Consider the following 24,458-nt stretch of genomic DNA (forward strand, 5'->3'; position numbering starts at 1 on the left):
AGATAATTAAGTATCGGATATCAACAAAGGCAAATCAGCCTTCATGTAACGCATTCAGTAGGAAATGGCGTATATCCGCCATTGCTCTTATTGCTCCTTCTTCCATCCAGTACACACACGCTCACACACACAGGCACACACACATACACACACACACACGGACACACACAAAAGCAACAAATGACGTAGCGCTCAAGCTGCGAAAACAGCGTCTGCTTCTTAAAGATGTCTCGTTGTTAATATATTTTCGCTTTGGTGAAAGTTTTTGTGACTGCGTTTTCAACGAAAACGTCCTTCAAGGCACTAGTTTGGGATTTGACAAGCAACACATATTCATCCGCTTCCACATGAGTGTCAAGAGCACGGCAGTACCCGGATGGACTGTCATGGCCGCCGTCGCTGTGGTTCCACAGAGAGGAGAGAAGGAAGGCAAATGTTTCTACTGTGTGTTTTTTTCAAGCTCCTCCACCTCCTCATAATGTCGGACGTTGACCGGACGCCGCCTCAACTTCCATCGAGTTCATAGTAAGAAACAACATATTTTCCCGTAACTTTGAATATCTTGGCGTGGGTGGGGGCTTCATTTTGGTGTTAAATAACTGCTTATTAAAACTCCTCAGACACTAACATTGTCCTCAAGTGGCTGACATATTTCCATGTACCGAGCTGAAACTTGCCACAATGCAGTAAAAAATAAAAAAGCAGAGTAGCGCAGGGTCCGGGTCCTTTGTTGCTGTGTGTCCACAGCCTGTAAATGCTCCCACAGATGCAGCCTTCCCTCGCCTTTTCCTTAACTTAAGCGACTGTGGAGCAAGTCAGTCGGAAAAGTAAAACCACAATTGAATTAGGATGTGTGACTTCAATGCTCAGGTGGAGTTTCGCAGCCCTGCAACACGTTGTAGGTGACTTGTCTCTGTGTTGGTGCCACAGTGGAAAATGCAGTTTTGAGACGATGCAACTTTTCCTCTCATCTCCCAAGCTTCATTTGTATCTGTCCCGTCGAGATGGTGTGGGGCCTGAAGTAGGCTACCTGTCTGCAGCCCAGGTGTTCATTTGTCTCGCTCGTTGTTATTACATAACACTGTCCCGTATACAGTTTAATTAAAAAATAATAATGAGAGCTAAGCAGGCTTAATCTCCTGTATAGTGGAATTTGAATGGATTTGAGTGGTGTTATTTTCACCCTGTTTTCATACAGCTATGTTATGTTATAGGTTTATATGAGTCAGCCTAAGTGTTTGATAAGAAAGTATTAGAAGCTGTTAAAAATTTCCTGGGACTGAAGTAGCTGGTGCAGATAAGTAATGACATGACGGCAGCCATTTTTCTCCCAACATGGCTTCCTCAGCATTGACAGCTGACCGAGACTTATGGAGCTGTAGGATGATGCAGGTCCCCTGCTGAACTGAAGTTAATAATTTAGAGTATAAGATCAAAGCAGTGATACCTGTGATCAACACTATGCCTTAACAGAACAGACCCTGTTGCATTTTTCTGTTGTTGTTGTTAAGCCTATTTATGTCAACATGTGAGACAGGAAATAAGCCTGCAACATACAGCCCAAATGTTTCCCTGATTTGATTTTCAGTTGTGTTGAAGCCTGGTGTCATGCTATTTAAAGTAGGCTAGAATATACGCTCACTCATTCAGGTGGGGTTCGAAAAACAAGTAATTTGAGTAACGAGATGATTAAGTAAACAGTGACTCATCCATGAGTCTTTAAATGTCAGAAAATGATGGAAAAGACTTTTGAAATTCTAGTTGACGCCTATATATTGTGTGTTTTGTTCAAGTACCAGTCCAAGACCCAGCTAAATTAAAGGGGAATGCTACAGCTTTACCACAAGTGTTTATTTCCAGATGTTAGGGAATATTATTGCCTATATGAAAACAGTTGCACCAAAATCATGAGAGGAAGAAAAGTAGATTAGTGTTAAAAAGATTGATATTCGTGAAAAAAGTGCTGTAGGCTAAATGTATAAATTAATACACAATGTTCCTATGTGTATCATACCTGTATTTAATTAAATTAAATAATAAACTCATCCTTATCTTATTATTATCATTCTTATCTTAGGCCTATTATTAATTGAAGTGACAAACAATAAAGACAGTCAACAACTTTATTTTTTCTTCCACTTAGATAATTTTCAATGTTAACAGTGGCTGTAAAAGGTGTAGGCCTACATGAAAATGAAGGCAACACATTTACATAACACATTTACATTTACCATTTAGCCTAATAGTGTAACAATAAAGGTTAATGTACTATTGACAATTAGCTACATAAGATTTGAGTTGGTGTTCTGTTCTTTGAATGATCGGAAGTTGCCTATTAATTTTTCTTTAAAAATGAGCAGATCTTCATTCCCAATTGTGAACAAAGTCAATCTTGTTCAGTTACACACAAATTATTGTATTATGTCAAGTCAATAATTTAAATTGGAGGTTGTGTGTGAACCCCTCTGTTAATGACATTAACAAAAGCTAATTGGAGTGGGGATATATTGAATCTGGAGTCAAGTTGATGAGAGCAGGTTGTAGGTGTGACTGGGAGCTGCTTTGACAAACAAAGAAAACTAAACATCGTCCAAGGAGAAAATCTGTGGAGTGATTTGTTTTCTGTTTTGATTGCTTATTGCTCAGTGTCCCTCAGCTCATATCACACAAACAGTTATAATCTTTTGGCTCCTACATGACCATTTTCAGTGCAGAGTGGAAGAAGAAAGTGAATCATTGCATTCAATATCTAGTTGAATCTTCTTTGGCAGCAATAATCTCAAGCATGCTGTTCCTATAGCTGCAGTCTGTCACCTGTGGCAACAACCAGTCCACCTTTGGGTTCAGTGCATCATGCATATTCCTTTTTTTTTTTAGCCATAGCTATATTCAATGAATGATAAAATGGAATGAATATTCCACAAGGGCACCAACTGCACCTGTCCTCAAACTAGAAAGGGGTGCATGTGTGTGTGTCTGCAAGGGAGTATAATTGAGCCTGAACTTAGCAGCACAGAGAGGAGGGTAAATGAACATCACAGAGCACAGACAGTGTATGTGGTGAAAGTCATATAGACTTTCAGCAGAATCTCCTTGGTTGAGGTTGGATAGTTAAATACTTTTCTATTAGTGTCACTTGTCATGTCTGCTAATTGGGCCATAAATCACAAAAGTCTCAGTTGTGTTAATGTGATTATAAGAAGCTATTCTTAAATAAGACTACCTTTTTTTCTTTCTTTTTACCTTTTTTTTTTTTTTTTTAGCCAAAGTGACTTTATTTTCTACCAAAAAAAAGTAATTAAGAAGGTCTGATAAGCTGATTTAGAACTGGATTCAGTTACTCATCAGTTCTCACCCATACTGACACCTCATCTATTCACTCATTTAAAATGATTTAGCCTACTTATTTGTTTCACAAAACAGCCACTGAGCACAATTCAGAAGCTGCAGCTCAGGAATGTTTTGAAGAACATATTAATTGAATGAAGAAATCAGATTGTTACTGATTAACTTTTAGTTGATAATCACTAATTCAGCTGCACATTTAAAGCTGAAGTCTAGTTTTTAAAGGCTGCTGGCCTTGAAGGCACTGGCTTGCTGTGCACCGTAATTATAAGCCTGATCTTGTATAGGATGTTTTTTTTTATTTCTGCTCTGCTGTTACATTTGAAAAGTTAATTGCAAAAGGTTAGAAAAATGAGCGCTGCAAAGATGCTTTTCAGCACTAATAAGCCAGTCGATATTTTGTATTATCCTGCAGCATGGATTTTACAATTCACTCTGTCTACAACTCTGCAAATACACACACACTGAAGGGAGACTAAAATACATCTAAAGACTCAGTCTACTCTGTGCTACAAGTAAAAACGGTTTACTGATGAAATAACTGACTTCTCAGTTTCAGTTGAATGAGACATCTACCCTGTGTAATATGACGAATAATATTTTATTTTCCGATTGTTTCTATCACCAGATAATAACATTAGATTTGCTGTGACAAATTCTGCAGATGTCATCTGTCATTAATATAATGGCAGCTAATTTTTTGTTTGTGTTACCTGTTCAAGAGTGTCTGTGTGTAGCCTGTGTTTGTACTTTCTGCCACTGAGCTGCTTGTGCTTAGCTGATTGATTGATTGATTGTTTTTTAATTTGGAATTAGGAACTGTGAAAATGTTCCTGATTGAAAGTCCTGATTGAAAGTTGTTTAACACCTGGTAATTCACTCTTGAATCATAGTTGTCTAAGTTATATTCAGCAGGATGTGACATTTCAGCGTTCATTCAGCTTTATTTGTGCAGTGCCAAGTGTTACAACGTTGTTCCAAGGCTTTAAGGCCAAAACTTGTATTATAAAGACATTATCTATGGTTCCATTGTGAAGCTCTGTGGATGGAACATGTCACCAACATCCAAAGTATTTGATATGCAGTGGGTGTTTTTGTCAAAGCAGCAGTATTACGAAATGTCATTTGCATAGGCTTTGTTCAGGAGTCTACTGTACGGGAGACAATCCGGTGTTTCCTGTAAAAGAGTCGCGGAAGTGACTGTAGTGTACACTCCTCTGTAATGGAGGCGGGCATATTTGAAAGTATTTAAGTAGCCAGTTAGTCTTCAGTTAAGCAGCAACATGGAAAACAATTCTAACAAAGCATCAATTCAGTCTTATTGTGAAAGTTTTTGGGTTGTGGAATAAGTTGATTAATTGTCCCCTGTGTGGCTGTAAGGTTTAAAAACTCCACCTGCTCTTGTGAGCAGCTGGGTGTTGTCAGACAGTCCTCTGGCCTTTGGGGGCAGTAGCACGTCCATCACTGCTTGGTGCGCCACAGTGAGGCGAAGAAGAGATTGCGTTCTTAGAGAAGTGACACAAAGGTGAGATTCATGCTCTGTTGGAAGCGTTTCCTGAAAGCCTCACACAATGGATGGGACCGTCCCAAACGCTGACTCAGCAGAGCAGCATTGACAGTAGTTGTGTTGGGGATGGGGTTTCAGCTCTCTAATGTTGGTGAATAGCATTTCTTTAATCTTTATTCATTCAAGATGGCTTGACAGATGCAACTTGTGATCACCCTGACATTAACATTTATACTTTATCTCTATCTACTTTATATTCTCTGTTCTTTGCTCAGGCAGCAACTGTAACTTAACCTAATTTACCCGTGGCGATCAATTAGTTCCTCTTCTGATTCTGATCACATTCATGCACTTGCACACATGGAAGCTGCTCAGTACAAACACAGTCTGAGCTGCTGTTCACTGAGCATTAAGCAAAAACAATAATGATAATCATTAGTAGGAGTAATAATGATGATAGTGTTCCAGTATTGATAATCTGTGGTTTAATCACAGGGTTTTTGTTCTGATTAGTTTTTGTTCTTTGTTCTGAAGATACTCTTTAAAATACATGTTTCCAGGCTTTTCACTTTTCACTTACCAAAACTCTAATGATATTTGAACAGAAGGTGAAATTTTACTGCTTGGAAAAATGAAAATGTTATAGTTATGATTAGGCTACATTAGGCCTACATATTAAGTTATAATTATCTGCTTCTGTTTTACAGGCATTGTGGCCACACTACAAGCTCCTCCTCCTCCTCCTCCTCCTCCTCAGAGACGAAATGCATTAATGTTTGACCTTTTTCCTAAAGGAATACAGGTAATAATAACTCCTTATTGAATTTATTTTACCTTTTTTTTAGCTATAGCAGGTTTTGTATGCTGCAACTTTACAGTGTTGTGTTTTGGGCCTTATTATACCGTCCAATTCCATGTTCTTCACATTTCAGTGGTTAAAACTATTGCTAAATGCGTAGAAGTCAAGCTCAGTTATTGTGTCTACAAATGAGAAGCTAGTGTACCACATAGCTTTAGATTATGTAGATGAGTAACAACATGTCACCACAGTCCTAAGCAGAGGTCTTATCAGAGAGAAAACACCTGTGTGATCTGCTCTGTTGGACACTAGCAGCCATGTTTCTTTTGGTCTCAGCCATTTTTTTCATGAGCTCATGGACACCTAGTTAAGAAGCTCCTTTTTCTACATAACAGTCCTTTTTATGGTACTTATATCATATTTAATTTATTTGATATTATTCATACAGATAATCAAGTCCCCAGCAAAGCCTGCCGTCCTCTTTCCGTTGCTCTTCTGGCACGAGAGAGGAAAATCAAATGTGTTTGTTGTGTAAGAAGTGAAAATGCAGGCAAGCAGGTTGGAGAGATTCAGTGTGTTCTGGCTGTTGAGATTTGCCTATTCTAACCTCTCTGATCTCCGTTCAGTGAGCAGGCAGTATACGGTGCATGCCAAGCAATATGTGTCTGACACTGAAAACACTGGGGTGTGCTCAGTCATTCTGTTTTGACTAAATGTTTCTCAGTAAGCCTGTTATCTTTTGTGGTGAGATAGAAAACAGCATTTCCTTTAAGCCTGAGGGTCATTAATGGAGGGGAGTGTCACTATTGTGTGTGTTTTTATTTATTTATGAAAAATGATCATTTATCATAAGTCAAATGCATTAATGTAGCAGTTGTCTAGTCTGTTTACTGCTCAGGAACAGTTGGATTTTGCTTTGACTCTTGGACATAGAATAAGAAGATGAATCTGATGATGTATTGCCACTGTTCAGTGTACAACAATACAACACATAAATCCTAAAATTAGATAATTTAGAATAAGTGTAACATTGTATGTAAATTAAGCTCTAATTGGTACACATGTTTGTAGTTTCCTCTCCTCTCCAGTATCATTCATAACCAGTTTTTCATTGCAACATGTAATTAAAATGGTAATCCACAGACTCAGCACTGCTCTCATGTAGTGAGTACAACATCCTGTAGCACAGTCTCATTCTTTACAACACCTGCTGGCAGGATTACCTACAACGCACTCAACTACTGACTGTTTTCTTAGAGATTCAGCCGATCCTGTAACAAAGACAGGGAGCAGGTTATAGACAGTGTTGGGAGGGTTACTTTTAAAATGTATTCCCCTACATATTATTTATTACATGTCCTAAAATGTAATATGTAATGTATTTGGATTACTCAAGTAAAGTAATGTATTCTGAATACTTTCTGGATTATTTTTAGATTACTTCAAAATTGCCTGCCTGAGCGCCTTTGACTGGGACTGAATTTGCTTTAGAGAATGATTTTACACATGATCTTATAGGCCACAGTGGTTCTTTTAAACTAAAGCATTGTATGTGTTTGAATTTATCAAACCACTGTTTAATTTGTTATTGATCACCCAGCCATATTTTAATGATTTTTTAGCCATCACATTAAATTAGTAGGCTATATTAAAACTGAGCAGCTTTCTCTGCTCTACAGTGCAGACTACAGCCTCTGAACCTCTAATACTTGTGGAGAAGAGTCCACCATCATGTACTGGATGAGAAAAAAATGGGCCACAGCTAAACCTACTGGCAGGCCCCTGCTCTACTGCTCTATTCATAAAGTATTCAGACCCCTTCATTTTTCTCAGGCTCTTGGTAAACACTCTAACCAAGGCCCTGCAATGGCGGGTCCCTGAGTTATTTTAATACAGTTTTGGTTGTTTTTAAACCAAAGCCAAAGAAAAATGAAGCCAATTCATTTAAAAGACTTTAGCACACTACCACCTCCATGTTTCACAATTTGCCAGTGTCGGATCATATCTGATCTAGACTAATTAATTGTTCCATTGATTCCTCTGACCAAAGAATGTGTGACCAACATTAATTAGGCATTTTGTCATGATTTGGGAAAACCTAAATCTGCAGTTTTGTGCAAGAGTTCTAGTTTTTCCTGTTTATGCTGTTCATGGAGGTTGACTTCATGCAGTGCCCTCCTCACTCTCTGATCAGTCACAGGAACACCAGTCACAGATCATCTTTACGCCAAGTGCTTCTCACTTGGCTCATCATTTTTGAGTAGACCACAGCTCAATTTGGTAGAGTCTCTCTTCCTGTGCCTGCTAACCACTGCTGCAGCTGTGTTTCAGATTATTTTCTGTTCCCTGCTGATAATAATTTTATGAAAAACCAAATTACCTACACTTCAACTTCAAAATAATGCAATTATATAATTATATTACTTTTGTTTTTAATTGTTCAACAATTTAGTGGTATTGAAAATGAGTTGCTCAGTTGTTTTGTACACTGAATGCAAACATAGTGTGAGAACTGCAGGGACTATGAACCTGACAACACTGCTTTGGATAATCAAATGTAGAGCAATAACACATTATAGTGTATGGTGCGACAGTAAAGTATAATGTACCATGGCTGATCAGGTAGTTGATAGGAAAAAAAAAAGCACAACTATTTTGATAATCAGTTCATCAAGAGACATGCTTTTGGCTACATATGTCAGCCATGTTTAAAATCAAATTTTTTAGAATTTTTGTGACATTGATATACATATTATTTCATAGATAAAGCTATCAGTGTGTTGAGAAGATTAAGAGCAGATTTGTCTGTTCATGATTGAGCACTTTTGCTTCTGTACTCATTGTTAAATCACTGCGCGTCTGAGCCACTGGAGCTAAATTGAACTTGTTCACTGCCGGTAACTTTTAGTCACACACTCATGTGTTGCCTCCACTGATAAAACGGTTCAGTGTGGCAGTCTGCTCCGAGCAGGCCACACAGAGGTCAGAGTGGTGGCGAGCTCCTGGTGCAGTAGAGAGGAGACAAAGGAGCGCTGGGATTTGGGTGACCTGTTGATATCATGTGTCAAAGGCTACACAGTTACCAATGATTGCTCATTGAGCGTCCCAGTAGGAAGACTTGAGGCATAGATGTGAGACCTGAGCTGTGACATATTCAGGTAGTTGAGTTCAGTTTAAATCACACAACAAACAAATTCCACCATGGAGTCCCAGGAGGCCCTACAGAGGTTTAAGCTACTCGGGTCCTCCATAAGGGATTGTAGATTATAGCCTCAACAATTGTACATTCATTCAATCTACAGCATTTGTTTGATGTAAAATGGACATGTATAATTATATTTGAGAAAAGCACCTGAATATCTTCTGATCTTGGTTGACAAAGTCTTAATTTTAAGTTGGCTTACCTCTGCTATAAAATACTGCAAGAAGTAGTTACTGATTTTGTCTAGTAATTAAAATGCAAATTTGAGTGAAGTGTTTTTGTCATAATCGACTTGATCTTGACCTTGCATATTTACTGATTCTTAATTGTATTGTACAAGTGGTATATTAGCCTATGTCTTGTGTTATACGTATGTATGTCTGCGTCTACTGTATGATCGTATCTATGTGTTGTGACTGTATTAGCTGTTTTTGTTTTGTTTTTTCCTTGATGGACTTGGATGAATATAATAGACAATGCTGACTTAATATTTGGACTCCAACAAGAATAGCTATGCTAATGTGCTGGTGCTAATGGAGATCCAATAAATGAAATGAAATGATCAACAGTTTCCCTGTTCCTGTTTAGAACGGTCATTAACGTGCATTTAAAATCAGTGGGATGTTTGTGTTTACATTTATTAAAAATGTTTTATTTCTTCTCTTACAGATATCTGCAAATCTACAACTATGGAAGAAGACATAATAATACCTCATGATTCTGCCAAAAATTGCAGCATATCAGTAATAGAGGATGAAAAAGAAAAGGTAAAAGACTTTGTGTATAAGCATTTTAGAGAAGTGACAGATGGGTCTCTCTTCAGTAACGCAGAAGAATCTTCCATCAAGGAACATGGGAGTTCCACAAAGAGAGAGAGACAAACTCTCAACAAAGCCCATTGCAAAATCCAGCAGGGGGCTGTTTTCTCTGGAAAGATTCTGAGTTTTGGGTGCTCGGTGTGTAAAGATGATTCCACATATAGCCCCAACGATCTCCTGAAGCATTTTCGAGCAGCTCACAAAGGAACACTCCCTACATACCCTTGTGACCTGTGTGGTTTTGTCACAAACGAGTTTCCCGCTCTTCAACGCCACCGGATCGAGCACAGAAACACTCTGGTTACATGTGAGCTGTGCAACGATGACGTCCAGTACTCTCTGCTTTTGCTTACCAGACACTACATCATGTGTCACAGTCTAAATGGACAGTTCAACTGTGACTGGTGTGAGTTTACTACTGTGGACGCCGGGACATTCGTCCAGCACATTCATCATCACAACGAGAGTCCTTGGAAATGTTCAAAATGCAGACATATCAGCCGGAACGAAGAGGATCATCAGAGGCACGTGAAAGCCCACTCAGGTACATTCCCATTCACTTGTCAGATCTGTGGATATGGTGCGGCAAGAAGTGAGTACCTGAAAAAACACACTGCAGCTGTCCACAAACAAGAGGCTGAGAAAAGAAATGCATGGAAAAATTTAGATGACAGTGGCACTCCAGCAAATTCATCTGCAACTTTAAAACTTTTGCTAAAAAAGAGTGGTGAATCGCAAGAGACTCAGAGGATATCAAAACTGAACTGTCTGTCTGGGAGTTTAACGAACCAAAATGGCAGGGTAATCAAACCAGAGCTGTCCTTAGAGGAGACGCAGCACTTTGTGGAGGGGACAGCAGCAAAAAAGGACAGCAACAATTGGAGTAAAGCCTCTAATAACACGGAACAGACAACCCCGTTGATGTTGCAGGAATGTGAAAACTATTCAAACTCTGATTCTGGAAATCACACAAATCCTAATGGACTGACTGTTCTAATGGTTAAAAACAAAATCTCTCTTCCCCCGAACTGTACAACCAAAGTGATGGGATTCAAAATGGTTGATGGCAAAAAGCATTTAGTTCTCAAAGTGATCCCAGCAACAAAGCAAGATTCACCTCTTCAGAACCATTCCTCAGTTGAAGATGTGGGTTTCTTGGCACCAAACCCCGTGTTGGATAAAAGTAAAGAATCTGTTGAGAATGGGGAATGCTTTGATGGCAAGAGCTCCACATCACATTGCTTTGCTGTTTCGCCGCGAGGTGGATCTTGCATACAGGTGGATCAAGACGATATCATGGCAGTGAAGGTAAAGATTGAGGAGGAAGAAACATCTGTGTGCAACCTTGATTCCACTCCGAACCGAGACGATGCTGGGGAACAAACAAATTCTTTCCTAAATATGTCGTCAGCTTGTGCAGAAACATTGTATCCCATGACAAGTGAGGCTGATCATTTGGGTAACCGCCCAAGTCAAACAACCTGCTCAGAGAGAAATGCATTTGACAATAGCTCAGTCTCTGCAACATCAAATTATGATGCAACTGGCCATAATGGTTCCAAAATTAGTAATAGCTTAACAATGTGTGCTGGAAAGCTCACTAGTGTTTCTTCACCATCAGAAGTTGCTAGGGAAACATTGCTTTCAGTCTCCAAAAAAACAGCTGAGAACTGTGGTGCTGCAAATGGGTTATCATGTACTGACACAGTGGCAGATCAGCTCACTGATGAGCACGAGAGTAACTCTTCCAACACTACAGATAATGATGACCAGTTTTCTAGCACTCGAGAAAAGACCAATAGGGTTCGGACTAAGATGAAATTTGGAAATGGTCAGCTAAATTTTAAAAAGCTTTCAACAAATCTGGTTCCTCTGTTGGAGTCATCCCCAATCACTTCAGATAGCTACAGAGACAGTGACATGGGTTCTGAAAACTGCTCTCAAAAGTCACTAAACCAAGAAGTATTTAATTTTCACAACTATTCCAAGGAAACATTTGGTACTACACCTAACACTACCCAAAGCTTCAACAATCCGTCTAAACACTCTGTTGAGAAAGAAAGTATCTGTGAATTATCAGAGTATAGCTTGACTTTGGCAGAGTCTCCAGAACCATTCACGGAAAGTGACAGTGAAGAAAGAACCCCTGGAAAAAATCCAGAGGGCATGAGAAGAGGCTCAGATACTGATGTTGATGAGTGCATAGCTAGTGTTGATGATCCTCACACAGAAGATGAAAACCCTGATTCAGTGTTGCAAGACTTTAATATCATCAAAGTAGAAGAGGACAGCATTCCCATCTCAAAAAAACAACCAGAATCAAAGAGTACAAGTTCCTTTGGCAGTTTTGTTGAAGAACATTCAGATGCAATCATTACTCAACAACTTTTTAAGGAAAAAATAACATCAAGTGCAAATAATGATCCCATGAAACAAACAAAAACAACTCTCCGAATTCTTCAATTGCCAGAGGGTAAGCAACCAGTACTCCTGAGGACTACTGAGAACAGATTTGCGATGCCAATGCAGGTCAAGGCAACCCCAGGTTTCAAACTGATAACCAATTCTGCAAGCCCTCAGATCAACGTATCTTACATGAAGTCGGGCATAGAAAGATCAAGTAACCAAACTGGTGTAACATTAACTCAAAACAGCAGGAGGCTAGGTGTGTCCACGCCAAAGACAGGAGCTGCAGAAAAAGGGACATCTCTTCTGTCGGCTGTTCAACCAGGCGTTGGCACAACCTCAAATCACTACCTTATCAACAGGCCAGGTCTTAAGGGACCTGTACTCCTGTCAAGCGCACCACATAATACACCTGCAGACAAGACATCAAAGACACAGCCTACTTGCTACTTGGTACAGCGGTCTCTTCCATTTGTTCACACCCCCAGTGCCCCTGGTCTCAGACTGGCAAGTTCACAACTCCCATTGAACTCCCGACCAGTTCTGGCCATGCCCGTGAGCTCTGCAGAGAAGCCAAGCTCTGTACAGCCTGGTCGTCAAGCCTTCTTGCTCCGATACATTTCTCCATCTAAATCGGGCCTAATTCTGAACAACCAAGAGGCAAAGACCGGGACCCAGTGTAACCAAGCCAGTGATGGTACTGGTAATAAAGTCATATTTAAAATTGTCACCCCTACTGGTAGCCTTCTTTCCAGTGGAGCGCCCACCTCAAGCAGTCAACCATTGTTTTTGGCCACCAGACCTCAGACCCAGTGTTTTCTGGTGTCCTCAAACAAAGCTAATGCAAATGCCTCCAATGGAGTTAAGAAATTGATCACCATACAAAATACTGCACAGAAAGATGTCAATGAATCTTGCATTTCACCCTCTCAGATGAATGTAAAGGTACAACAATGTGAAGCAGAAAAGCCTATTCTCGCCCCAAGGCCAATTCGGCCTCCAAGCCAAAGGAAAAGGCGCAGGAAAGCATTATTTGATGAGCTTCCAGCACCACCGCATAAAGCTAGAAGACTCTCAAATAAAACACTGACTGAGAGAGAGAGTCCTGTGTTGTGGAAACCTGTTGCCAAAGAAATTGAAAGGACACTGAGAATTGCCCCATTCAGTTCTGAACAGCAGATCAAATGTCCTCGTAGATACCAACCTGTTGTGGTGCTCAACCATCCAGATGCTGACATTCCTGAAGTGGCCAACATCATGAAGGTAGTTAACAGGTACAAAGGGGCTGTCACGAGGGTCTCTCTGTCTGAGAAAACCATCCAGGCACTCTCTGAACTTGGTCCTCAAGGGAAGAATTGCTCAACCAAAGGTGTGTCGTCTCAAAGCGATGATCCAAGACCTCGGCCAGTTCAGAGTTCTGTCCGAGAGCGATTCCTTTTGAAAATGAAGTTGAGGAAAAAAAGCAAAAAAAAGTATGAGGTAGTGGAATCTTTATCAGGTTGTAGACAAGAGTCTGTAGTGTTTGACTGCTGGTTTTGTGGTCGACTCTTCAACAGCCAAGAAGACTGGATTGGACATGGCCAGCGGCACCTCATGGAGGCAACTAGAGACTGGAATAAACTGTTCTGAGAGTTTTCCATCACCTTTAAATGGGTTGATATTCTGTCCTTTTGAGGTGGAACAAATTGTTGAAGTTGTATATTTTTTAATCTTCCGTTATAAGTTTGTTCAATTTTTGTTCATGTAAATAAATATTCTTAGCTGAATCATAGTTTATCTTTTCATAGGTGCATATTCTGGTAATGTACTGCTAGCATGATTTCCATCATGCATGCACAGGTCAAATTGAACTGTGAAAATGGTACACTGTAATTAAGAGTTGTGGTAAGAGCACTGGCTTAAATAAAGGGGACAATATCAGCAAAGGTTGTATGCAGAGTTGGATTAAATTACTCAGGTGATTTCATATTAATTAGGTTTCTCATTTTTGCGCATAAATTAAACAAAAGCATAGGCCTAGTTTAAGGGACTTTTGTATATTTTATTATCCTGCACAAGAACATGAAACTCTGTTTATATAGCTGAACTCTAAAGCTTGTAGACAAATTGAATTGTTTCACACTCGTGATGAAAAACTGTTCTGGTCCAAAATATCCTTTTTATTGATTTTTTTTTTTTTTTTTTAAATAACAGGATGTAATTTTTTTTTTTTATTCTGTTGTCAGAGATAGTTTACGGTTTTCTTGTCAGGATTTTTGTCAACCTGTAGCATGCATTTGTCATAACTAGAGATTTTCCATAGTATTCTCTTTAAGTCTGCCAAGAGTTGCAAATGGGCCGATGGTCTTCTAAAATACTCTATCTGTTAAACAGGGATGCTTCATGGCTCACTGCCAGTACTTGACAAATACAGATCAGCTCATAATACACCCTATGCAGTTTCATTCAAAATTACCTTTTTTTTGTCTTTTTTGTCAATAGTTCAGGCTGTTTTTGCTTGTGCCCATGTTGTGAGTCAAATCTTAAACGTTCAACCAATTTGCTTTCACTGTAAATTTCTGTTGTGGTTTGCAAAGTATTATTTACATAAATTTGCTGGTCGGTAGATGGTATTAAAGAGTCAGTCACAGGGCCAGAAAGTAAGATTTTGGCAACTACTCCCTAAACCTTTGTGTTCCACAGTTGGCACTGTTACATTTTCCCGACAGCTTATTATTGGATTGGTAAATCACCAGTAATTGTACCCCCCCCTTTTAAATAAATGATTAAGAGTTTAATATACCACTGTAAATTCTCAAATTAAAGCAGGTATTGAAATAATGGCCAAGTGTAACAAATTTCCGATTACTTTTACGTTGCCTTTTGTTTTTCTTTTCTGATCATTGTTAAATTTTTAATGAAAGACAACAGTCACTACAGATATTTAGCATTAAAAAAGGAATGTCAACCCCCATTAAGCAGGATGGAAAGCTGCTATGTGAAACATCTGCATGGGAAGTGTGACTTTTCATTGACAGTAGCTAAGTGACAATAATTTGTGAACATTTGTGTAATAGTTTGTATGTGAAAAGACATACTGCTCGCAGCACTGTAGTGTGTGTGTGTGTGTGTGTGTGTGTGTGTGTGTGTGTGTGTGTGTGTGTGTGTGTGTGTGTGTGTGTGTGTGTGTGTGTGTGTGTGTGTGTGTGAGTTCGCGTGTGTGTGTGTGTGTGTGTGTGTGTGTGTGAGTGAGTTCGCGTGTGTGAGTTCGCATTGTCACCAAATTTGAACAGGAACTTTATACTAAAATATGATCAAATCATTTTATTAAATGGAGAAAAGGGACGGCCTGGTTAATATTTGAGAATTTACAGTATATGCAGCGTACACACAATTAGTTGTTTTTCTATTATAGACATGGAGTTCAGGTACAATGCCTGTCCGTGCACCATAATTATTTTTGCCATTTTGTGTGGTTTGGTTGTTTACATGAACAGCCAGACCTAATGAAATGGTGTACTGGTTCAGATCTGATCAGTTAGCAGCAACAACTAGGCAGCCAAGAATGTCAAGCCCTGTGTAACAACACCGCCCACTACAAAATCTCTCAGTATGAGACAGTCGGACCATCACCACAGCTTTGTGGGAAATAGATACAATGTTTTTGTCCCCTTGAACCTGTATTACTGCTGTTAGTGTTGGTTAGTGAGGATAAAGGAAGGAGGGGTTGGCTGGATCACCCCAAAATCTAATTTTAAAGTAAGTGGAGAATGTGACAGCAGAAAACTTGGGACAGATTAGGGGGTGTAACAACATTTTCAGATTGATTTGCTTTAGACCAAACAGAACGATGCAAGCAGACCCAAGACAAAAACAGAGACGTATTTAACTCCCTTTAACTGATTTTGGTTCAGTGAAAAGTTTGTTAATATCATACTTGCAGAGGTGATTTCATAGTTACTGATTTTTGTTTTTCATGTTCATGCTTTATAAACATCTTAGGTGTAGGAGACTTAAACATGACCCATGTATTTCACTTCCACCTTTTTGTTGCATTAATGTTGTACTGTAAATCTGTTGACTGTCCTCAAGTTCAGTATACTGTACATATGTTTATTTTAATATTGCATTTGACATACTTTTCTGTACTACAACGGGACATTGACTGTATTTTCCTCATGGCTTTTAATAAGTTTTATAATTTAACACGATGATCCAACCATGGAAATGAATGTTTTATTCCATTCAATATGCAAAACTGACTGAATAATGCAAGCCATGATAATGTTTTTTATACGTCAAAATGCTTCTAAACAGCCAGCCTCCAATTACTGAAGTTCTGACCTCAGCAGGGTCCACTTTCCACTGTTTGCCAAATGTTCATCTGAAGCGACTCAAGTCAGCAGCAGGGCGTTTTACTCCAAGTTAATTCTCTGAATTTAATGAAGTCTGTTTAATGGAGCGTCAGTAGTCGGTCCCCTCCACTGATATTTGTTAGTTACTAGTGAATCCAAACATACACTCAGTTTTCACTTGGTTCATAGTCTGTTACAGGTTCTTCTTAAATGAATTGTTCCACACACTACTACATGGTCTAATACAGAATTTTCTCTCACAGACTAGCCAGCTTCAAAAGTTGACCTCCCTTGTTAACAACAATCCAGCCCATTCAGAACCATTGTAAAATGTTCTCTTGTTTACAGAGTTTTAAAAGTTAAATTTTCCCAGTGGAAACTTCTGAGATTGCTGTATTTTTTGTATTAGAGAGGAATAATAATCATGGTCTGGTATTCAGCCTGTAAAATGTCTAAGGTCACATCCATATAGCCGTTTGGATTTAGTTGATATAAATGCTGTTTAAAAAAAAAAATGGAATTCTACAAATCAAGGGCTACAATCTAAAAAGTCTGCGTACAAATACTTGAAATAAAAAGGATATAATGGTATTCCGTTTTTTGATTATTGGTTTTAAAAATTGAGTGGAATTACTCATACACATGATAATAGTACTGTTTTTTTCATGTAATCGATCAATCAGGCTGATCACAAGACTGAAAAAAATTAAGCATCAAGTATACATTTAATTTACTCATTTAACATATTTACTGGTGTATGCAGCCCACCAACCTTTTGAACTCATAACCAACCCCCTCTTAACAACTGCTTGAATTTATCTCAAATCACAAAAGGATCCAAATATCAAATGAAGTCCATATTTTGTTTTTGACGGGTGTTTGTTCCAGACTGATCCACATGGTTTCTCTCGCACGATATTATTAACAGTACTTTTCTGTTACTTGTTCACTGCTCTCAGGCCAAAGAACTATTTGGTTCTGTCATGAAAATTCAAAAAGAAGTTTTGTTGTTGAGATTTCCAACTGGATCCAAGAGTTCTGCACTGTGATAACTACAAACCACTTATAGTACGGGGACACACTACTAGACTATCTCATTTTGTTAGTTGTATGGACCTAAAATTTAAAAGTAATCCTAAATCCAGTACAACTCAGCCCACTGCTAACCCCGCCCACCCAGTATGATGATGGCGCTGTACCACGTTTTATGTTGAAGTTTTCAACCCTGATGCAGAACTCGTCATGTACAGTAAACTGTTCCTGTCCAGCAGGCTGTTCAAATCTTTACTGAGACTTTCCTCATGCTAAGTGCCTCAAATGTCCTTTGGCAGATTGACAATGTGTACTGTATTCTTCTGTTTAACTTAGTGATTCACTCTCCTCTAATAAATGTACATACCTTATGGAAATAATGTGGACGTTTTGTTTATCCTTTTAAACTGTTATAGATACTTGAAAATTATCACAAAGAATTGACATTTAATAGTGATAATGTAGTTTAATATCCCTAAGCTTTATATAGGACAAGTCTGAAGTCCATCCACTGTATGATGATGATGGTGCTGAACAGATCCACATGAGGGCAGCACAAGATAAAATACCACAGGATGCTTTACCTTTTATTCAGCTGACTACTTTCTCAGAATTGTTTACATGTATAGATATCATACTCTATACTATCTATAGGTACTGTACATCTGAAATGAGTCTCTACAACAGGTGTCATTGGAGTGATGAGAAAGTTAAACTAATTATTTCATTAAAAAAAACATTGTGCAATTAAGACTATTAGAAGTACCATGTAATATAGTTATAGATTAGTGCAAGCTTTAAAATGACAGAATATATGGGAGTAATTTGTTAATCATATGGGGAGTACAGAGATCATTTATTATACATTTTGGTGATTTGAACACAATTAAAAATGGTGAACTGTATTTTCATCTTCTCAGTAAAGGAAAAAAAAAACACACTCTCCTGATTGAGTAGATGTTTCGAAATGTTGCTCCCATGATCCTGTCTTAAATCTATTTCCTGGTTGATATGAAACTTTTTCATTGGGCTTTTAACTGAGTGAACAAACTGTTAAAAACTGTCTCAAATCCAGGCCACACATTAATTCTGTACAGCAGCTGTTATGAACTAATCAGCAAAATGTTTTCCCTCGGATTTAATTGGGTTTTTCCCCCAATATTATTTATTTCATAATGTCATTATACATTTTTCCCAGTCGCTAGCAGCTCCATTTTCTTTGTTCAGTGCACTGAGGGAAAATACTACACAGTCTCAGAAATCCACTACACTTGTGCTGTCACACTGTCTGCTCTGAGTAAGTTATATTTAGTCATTTAGCCACTACAGTGGCCCAGACAGGTGGACACAATGCAGCACCCGCCGCGTGAGTGCAAATTATGACACAATACAACAAGTAATATGACTTACTATGTGTTACTTAAAGTAGGTTCATATCAATGTGCCTCCATTTGAGCAAAAAAGCAGCACAGAAGCTCAGCGATGTGCTGCTGTGGATGAAGTCATCCTCAAAAATAAGTTCTAGCCACTTTAAATTCATGGGATTCATAGGATTTTTTTTTTAAGTTGCACAGCTCTATTTTGCTGTCAAACAGCCCACTCCTCTAGAGCTAAAGCTAGTGAATCATTGAACCACCATATTAATTCCTACAACTACAGCGTGCACTGTCTCACTGGCAGAGGCCTCAGCCAGATGTTCAATCTCAGTACTAGGTTGAGGTTACTAGGTTCATCTAACTCACTCACATGGTGATCACATGGTGATCGAGCCACAGATCTGATCAAACAGCCATAAACTATTGATACTTGCTTCACTTATGAACCACCCTTGGCTTGTACAGTGTTGGTTATGGTCAATCTATTAACAGAAGTCCACCAACGGCACTACTCAGGTTCACAACAAGTCTACTGCCCCCCCGCCCCCCCTCCAGGTTTAGTATTGAACTCTCCTAAAAGATTGAAAGGGATAGTTCAACATTTTGGCAAATTGGCCCATTGCCATAATCCCTGTAGTTTTAGCAGTATGTTTGTTACCTTTAATTGTCGGTGCAAGCTATTTGTAGAACAGCAGAGCAGAACCGCGAGCTGCTCAGAGCTACGCTACGGAGGCTCATGGGATTTCTTGGTTTCCCTCATCAAACTCCTCAAATACACAATCCAACAACTCCAGAATGCTCTCGTGGACAAGTTGTGACCTGCACATTCACCACACTATGAGATAATAACAGAACGTTACAAGACAGTTGTTTTCGAGGTAAATTCATGCAAAACCGCAGATGTGCAGTTTTTCAACAAGCAGTCTCTGCATTTACCTCGAAAACAACTCCGCCTCGTAACGTTTTGTTATTATCTCATAGCGTGGTGAATGTGCAGGTCACAACTTGTCCACAAGAGCGTTTTGGAGTTGTTGGATTGTGTATTTGATGAGTTTGCTGAGGGAAACCAAGAAATCCCTTTATCCTCGTAGCGTAGCTCTGAGCAGTTTGAGGCTCTGCTCCACCATTCTAAAAATAGCTTGCACCGACAAATAAAGGTAACGAACCTACTGCTATGACTATAGGGATTATGGCAATGGGCCAATTTGCCAAAATGTTGAACTGTCCCTTTAAGATCCCTATGTTGGTATCATTTCCACAGTCCTACTGAACTGTTTGTTGGCACATAGTCATAGACAACAAATCTGATTCTCCTTTCCAGGCATTTGCAGTTGCACGGAGGTGATCTCTCTGGGGGGAGCTCCAACAGCTGGGGGCCACTGAGTATCCTCTCACAGCTGGGACTGTTGATCCTTAGCAAGTGCTATGTGTGGAGGTGAGCCCAACACTATACTGTAATATAGCTCCACCTCCAGCATCAGTTTTGGCTTTTTTCCCTGTAATTGGTGACATTCCACTTTAGGACCAGTCTACAATGACAGGGATCGCTGCACCTGACCTGTGTCCCTACTTTTGCCTTAATATTTCAATCCACTGAGAATCCATCTAAAATAAGCACTAGTAAACCACTGAGCATAAGCTGACCACTTTTTCATTGTGAACATTTTTTGGTAATATATAGTGAACGTTTAATGAAATAAAACAAGCCAGAGAGATATTGTAATGCACAGAGACATTGCAGCAGCATGTCCACAGGGGAGGCACTGTAGCGGAGAGACTGGACATTTGTCAAGCAAATTTGCAATAATTACCGTACATAGAAATATATGTTTGTAAAACTATAATAGCTTTAAGAGGCTGAATCTTAAACCATGTGTGTGCAACATGTCGTGTAGGCAGGTGCAGGCGAGAGGCCAGGACAGCAGGAAGACAGCCAGGTCTGCAGGCTTCTGTAGGGCTTCAAAATAGGTCATGTTCACATCAGGGACATCTGCATAATTTTTCTGACTTCTCTGCTGCTGAAGAGATTCAGGCCAGTGGCCTGTGGCTGTGGAGGAGAGGACTGTGCGGGGGGAAGGGATGGATGGAGGAGACCTCTCCATAAAGCATTATCATCGTTAGGAATGCTGAGACAAAAACACAAGAGTTGACTGAACGCTTTTCATCTCAGCTGATTTTTTCGACCACATCCTTTACTCACAGATTTTCGGTCTTGGACAGTGAGAGTGTAGTATTCAGTCTCCGAAAATGATGAGTCACAAATTGTTTGGTGTTTTCATGTATGTGACATGTGATTTCATATATGATGAGTCAGCATGAGAAAAACAGCTTTTGTGTTTGTTTGTGTTCATGGATTCACAGCTGTGATGGGAGGTTATTCTAATTTTTACACAAAGGCACAAAGTTGGGCATGATTGAGGGTGTGTTTCTTTGAGTGACAGGTGGTTCAGTGTGTGAATGGCACAAACTGGCATGGACCCTAGTCTCAGCTCCACGCTCGCCACCTCCTCTTTGCTCATTTTTGGATTAGCTGGAAGTTAGGTGCAGTCAGGTTTCAAATTTCAGTCTCAAAGCTGCTCCTCAGGCTCAGAAACCTGTGGGTGACATCCATCTTTGTGCAGTCTATGATGCAGACACAGAATGTGTTTGTGGCTCTGATTACAATAGAAGAGAGAAAAGAATTACTTACTGGATTACAGTCATTACACTTTGTTAAATATATGGATATAAGTCATTGACAGGCTTGTTTTCTGAACAAAATTATTACATATTTTCATAAACCTTTAGCTTCTATGACTGGACACTGCAAGAAAACATCTAATATGTCATTTTTGAACCTTTTCCAGGTACGTTATTGAACAACAGTCCTGTCATTTATGTTGCTGGACCGGTTCTACAGCCATGTCAGCAGGTCTGTGAGGCTGCACTGGGTTGCTTTCATCTAAATAATAACACATCTCAGTTATGTTTGTTAGCGGGAAAACAAAGCACTTAAATTGTAGAGAATATTGTTTTGCAGGGAACCTATTGGATAAACTAAACTGCTGGTCAGATTAAAAAGATGATCTGATGTTGGTGCTAGATGAAAACTCCATCGCCAAAATCATAGTTTCTCCTTAGAGGAACATTAACGTCTAAACTATGTATAATGACAATACACGCAAATACTGTACTGTAAATCTGACAAAATGTTAATCTTTACAAAATTCTGCACTAAGTTAAATTAAATAACATTAAATATAGAGTACTGGGGAACACCCACAACATACAGGAAATACATACAAAATCCATTGAACAGATTGATGTGTATAAAGTTTTTCCTATAAATGTAATCAATTACTTTATGCAGCCCATAAAATGCGTTTACAATTATGACACAAATACACAGCTTTGATCCCAGCTCACTATAAACATGCTATAAAATACTTATGACATGTAATTTCAGTCTACCAACTTGCACAAAGAGAGAAGATCAACTCATACACTGTCTCACAGTACAACTTTATTTCTAGTGCAGACAACACACAGTGCTCATATACTGGCTTTGTCTTACAAGGTGTTCACTTGTTTCTTTACACTGTTGAAAATCCACAATAGACGTGACAAATAAAAAAAAGAAGCCACATTAAAATGGTCTCATGTTTGGACAGCAACCTTCAGTGTCATTTCAACACAACAGGTGATCCTGTTCGTGGCCTGGGAAGACGCTTAAAGCTGTCGCAACACTGGGACACAACAACACATCACATGTACACAGTCATCAACGTCAGCCCGAAGGTTAGTGTCGTTTCATGATCACATGGTCGAGCAAACTGGGATATGGTGACATATAAGTGAACTTCTGTGTTTAACCTACAATATCTAACGGTGATATGACTCATCCCTCCTCAGATGTAACGGTAGTTTCCATATGAAGCTAATGAGTAATGTATTCCACTTTCAGCCTCATTATGGCCTCAAAGTAGAATAAAATGTAAGCACAAGCATAATGAGTGAAATTTCAAATATGCCACTGAATGCCCTGAATCTGAGAGGTTCATAAAGAACGCTCAGAAAAGCTTGATTTAATATGAAGAATCTGGATGAAGTAAACCTAATAATGTAAACCAGGATTGAGGTTAATAAAATAATGAACCATTCAATAAATCAAGGCCATTTCCCCCACTGCATCTCTATGGCACTGAAAGCAAAATGATAATGTAGAGGAATGATTCTACAGTTAACAGTGTCTCTCACTTTCTCATTTTGTTTTTCCTGCTTTATCTGATAGAGACAGTGAGTGGTGAGTGGAGAGAGCGAGGATGACAAGCAGCCAAGGACCCAGACTGCTGCTGAAAGGACTCAGCCTTTTATATGGTACAATGATAGAATAGATCTTTGTATATACACATATATCTTCCCTAAAAAATGATTTATAATTGCTGGAAAAAAGCCCTGTGTGCTCAGATATGAAACATACATAATCCCTTACGTGACATGGTCTAAATCTGTGGATGAAGTGGCCTTTGTGGAGTTGGGTGAGCGATGTATTATATAACATTATTTGGTGAGACCGCTCTTTCTGAGATCAAGGATCAGGGCTGTGAACTTTACAGGTTGAAGCTGTTCTATAAAGCTACTGAGCTCTGATGTGATCGGTCTTCTACATGTCTAAAAAAAAACTGGTACAGTTCTACTGTTAAATTATGGAAAATGTGCTTAGTCCCTTTCATTTTGGGAATATAAGGTGATTCATCATGTTTGTGTGCTACATGCAGACGTATGTAAATCTTTAATCTGTGAACCGACAAAAAAAATCTTGTGGTTTCAGTTGGGCATTATATGGTGAGATTACTTTGAGATTAGTTTTCGAGCCCTCTGTATGCTGTCTTTTCATTTCCAGTCCTTATGCTAAGCTAGGTTGATCACCTACTGGAGTCAGATCTGCACAGACACAAGAGTCACATCTATTCTTTCATTTTCCACCATGTCAAATTATATCTATATAATCCAGACATGAGGCATGAAGCATAGAACGAATCAATTCACAATAAAGAAAAACTGGGGCAGAAAGAGAAGCCTGTGATATTCAGGCCTCAAAGCTGATACACTACAACGTAGGACATGACTGCAGGGCCAAGTCAAGTTGAGACGTCCACTGTTGTTTGACTCACATGAGAGGGCGCTCATGTCTGGGAAACACTGATCAGGCTTGAACTGAAGCTAAACCTGAAAGCTAACCTCACAAGAACCAAGCTGGTCTGAGTGGAGACGTTTCCGTGGTAACTTTAACCAGACTTAACGAACTGCTCCATGAGACAGAAAATGAGCCTGATTTATTGACTAAGGCCTGGCTTAACCCGTAAACACATCTCTGGAGAAAAACGTATGGAAGTTTTTTCTTTTTTGGAACAACTCGAAAGTTGCTGATGAACTTTTAAAAACCTGAGTTCAAGTTAGTATGATGCTACAAACAATGCTGAGAATGAGTTGTGTGTAGGTTCTCATCACAGTGAAAACTGGCACATAGTTTTGGCACTGCACAGAGTTTGTGCTTCGTAGCACATTGCACTTTTCTTTTGAATTATTATCCCACCAAGTGAGGGTTGCTATGGTACATACTAGTGCAATATTTGTCAGACAAGAGTCCATTTGACTCT

At 39.1% G+C, this 24,458-nt stretch overlaps 1 protein-coding gene across 1 annotated transcript; it reads left to right on the top strand.

Annotated features, from left to right (window-relative positions):
- The first annotated feature begins 430 nt into the window (after positions 1-430).
- On the top strand, positions 431-15,163 carry LOC311002631 (zinc finger protein 518A). The gene is made up of 3 exons (XM_083994045.1): positions 431-525; positions 5,560-5,654; positions 9,523-15,163. Exon 3 carries the CDS (start codon positions 9,543-9,545, stop codon positions 13,704-13,706), a length of 4,164 nt encoding a protein of 1,387 aa, XP_083850171.1. The 5' UTR covers positions 431-525; positions 5,560-5,654; positions 9,523-9,542; the 3' UTR covers positions 13,707-15,163.
- Positions 15,164-24,458: the final 9,295 nt, after the last annotated feature.

This window comes from Trachurus trachurus (assembly GCF_905171665.1).
Source record: "Trachurus trachurus genome assembly, chromosome: 19".
In the NCBI taxonomy this organism is placed as follows: domain Eukaryota; kingdom Metazoa; phylum Chordata; class Actinopteri; order Carangiformes; family Carangidae; genus Trachurus; species Trachurus trachurus.

Coding starts and splice junctions, on each gene's coding strand:
- LOC311002631 (XM_083994045.1), top strand. CDS start 9,543: ATGGAAGAAGACATAATAATACCTCATGATTCTGCCAAAAATTGCAGC.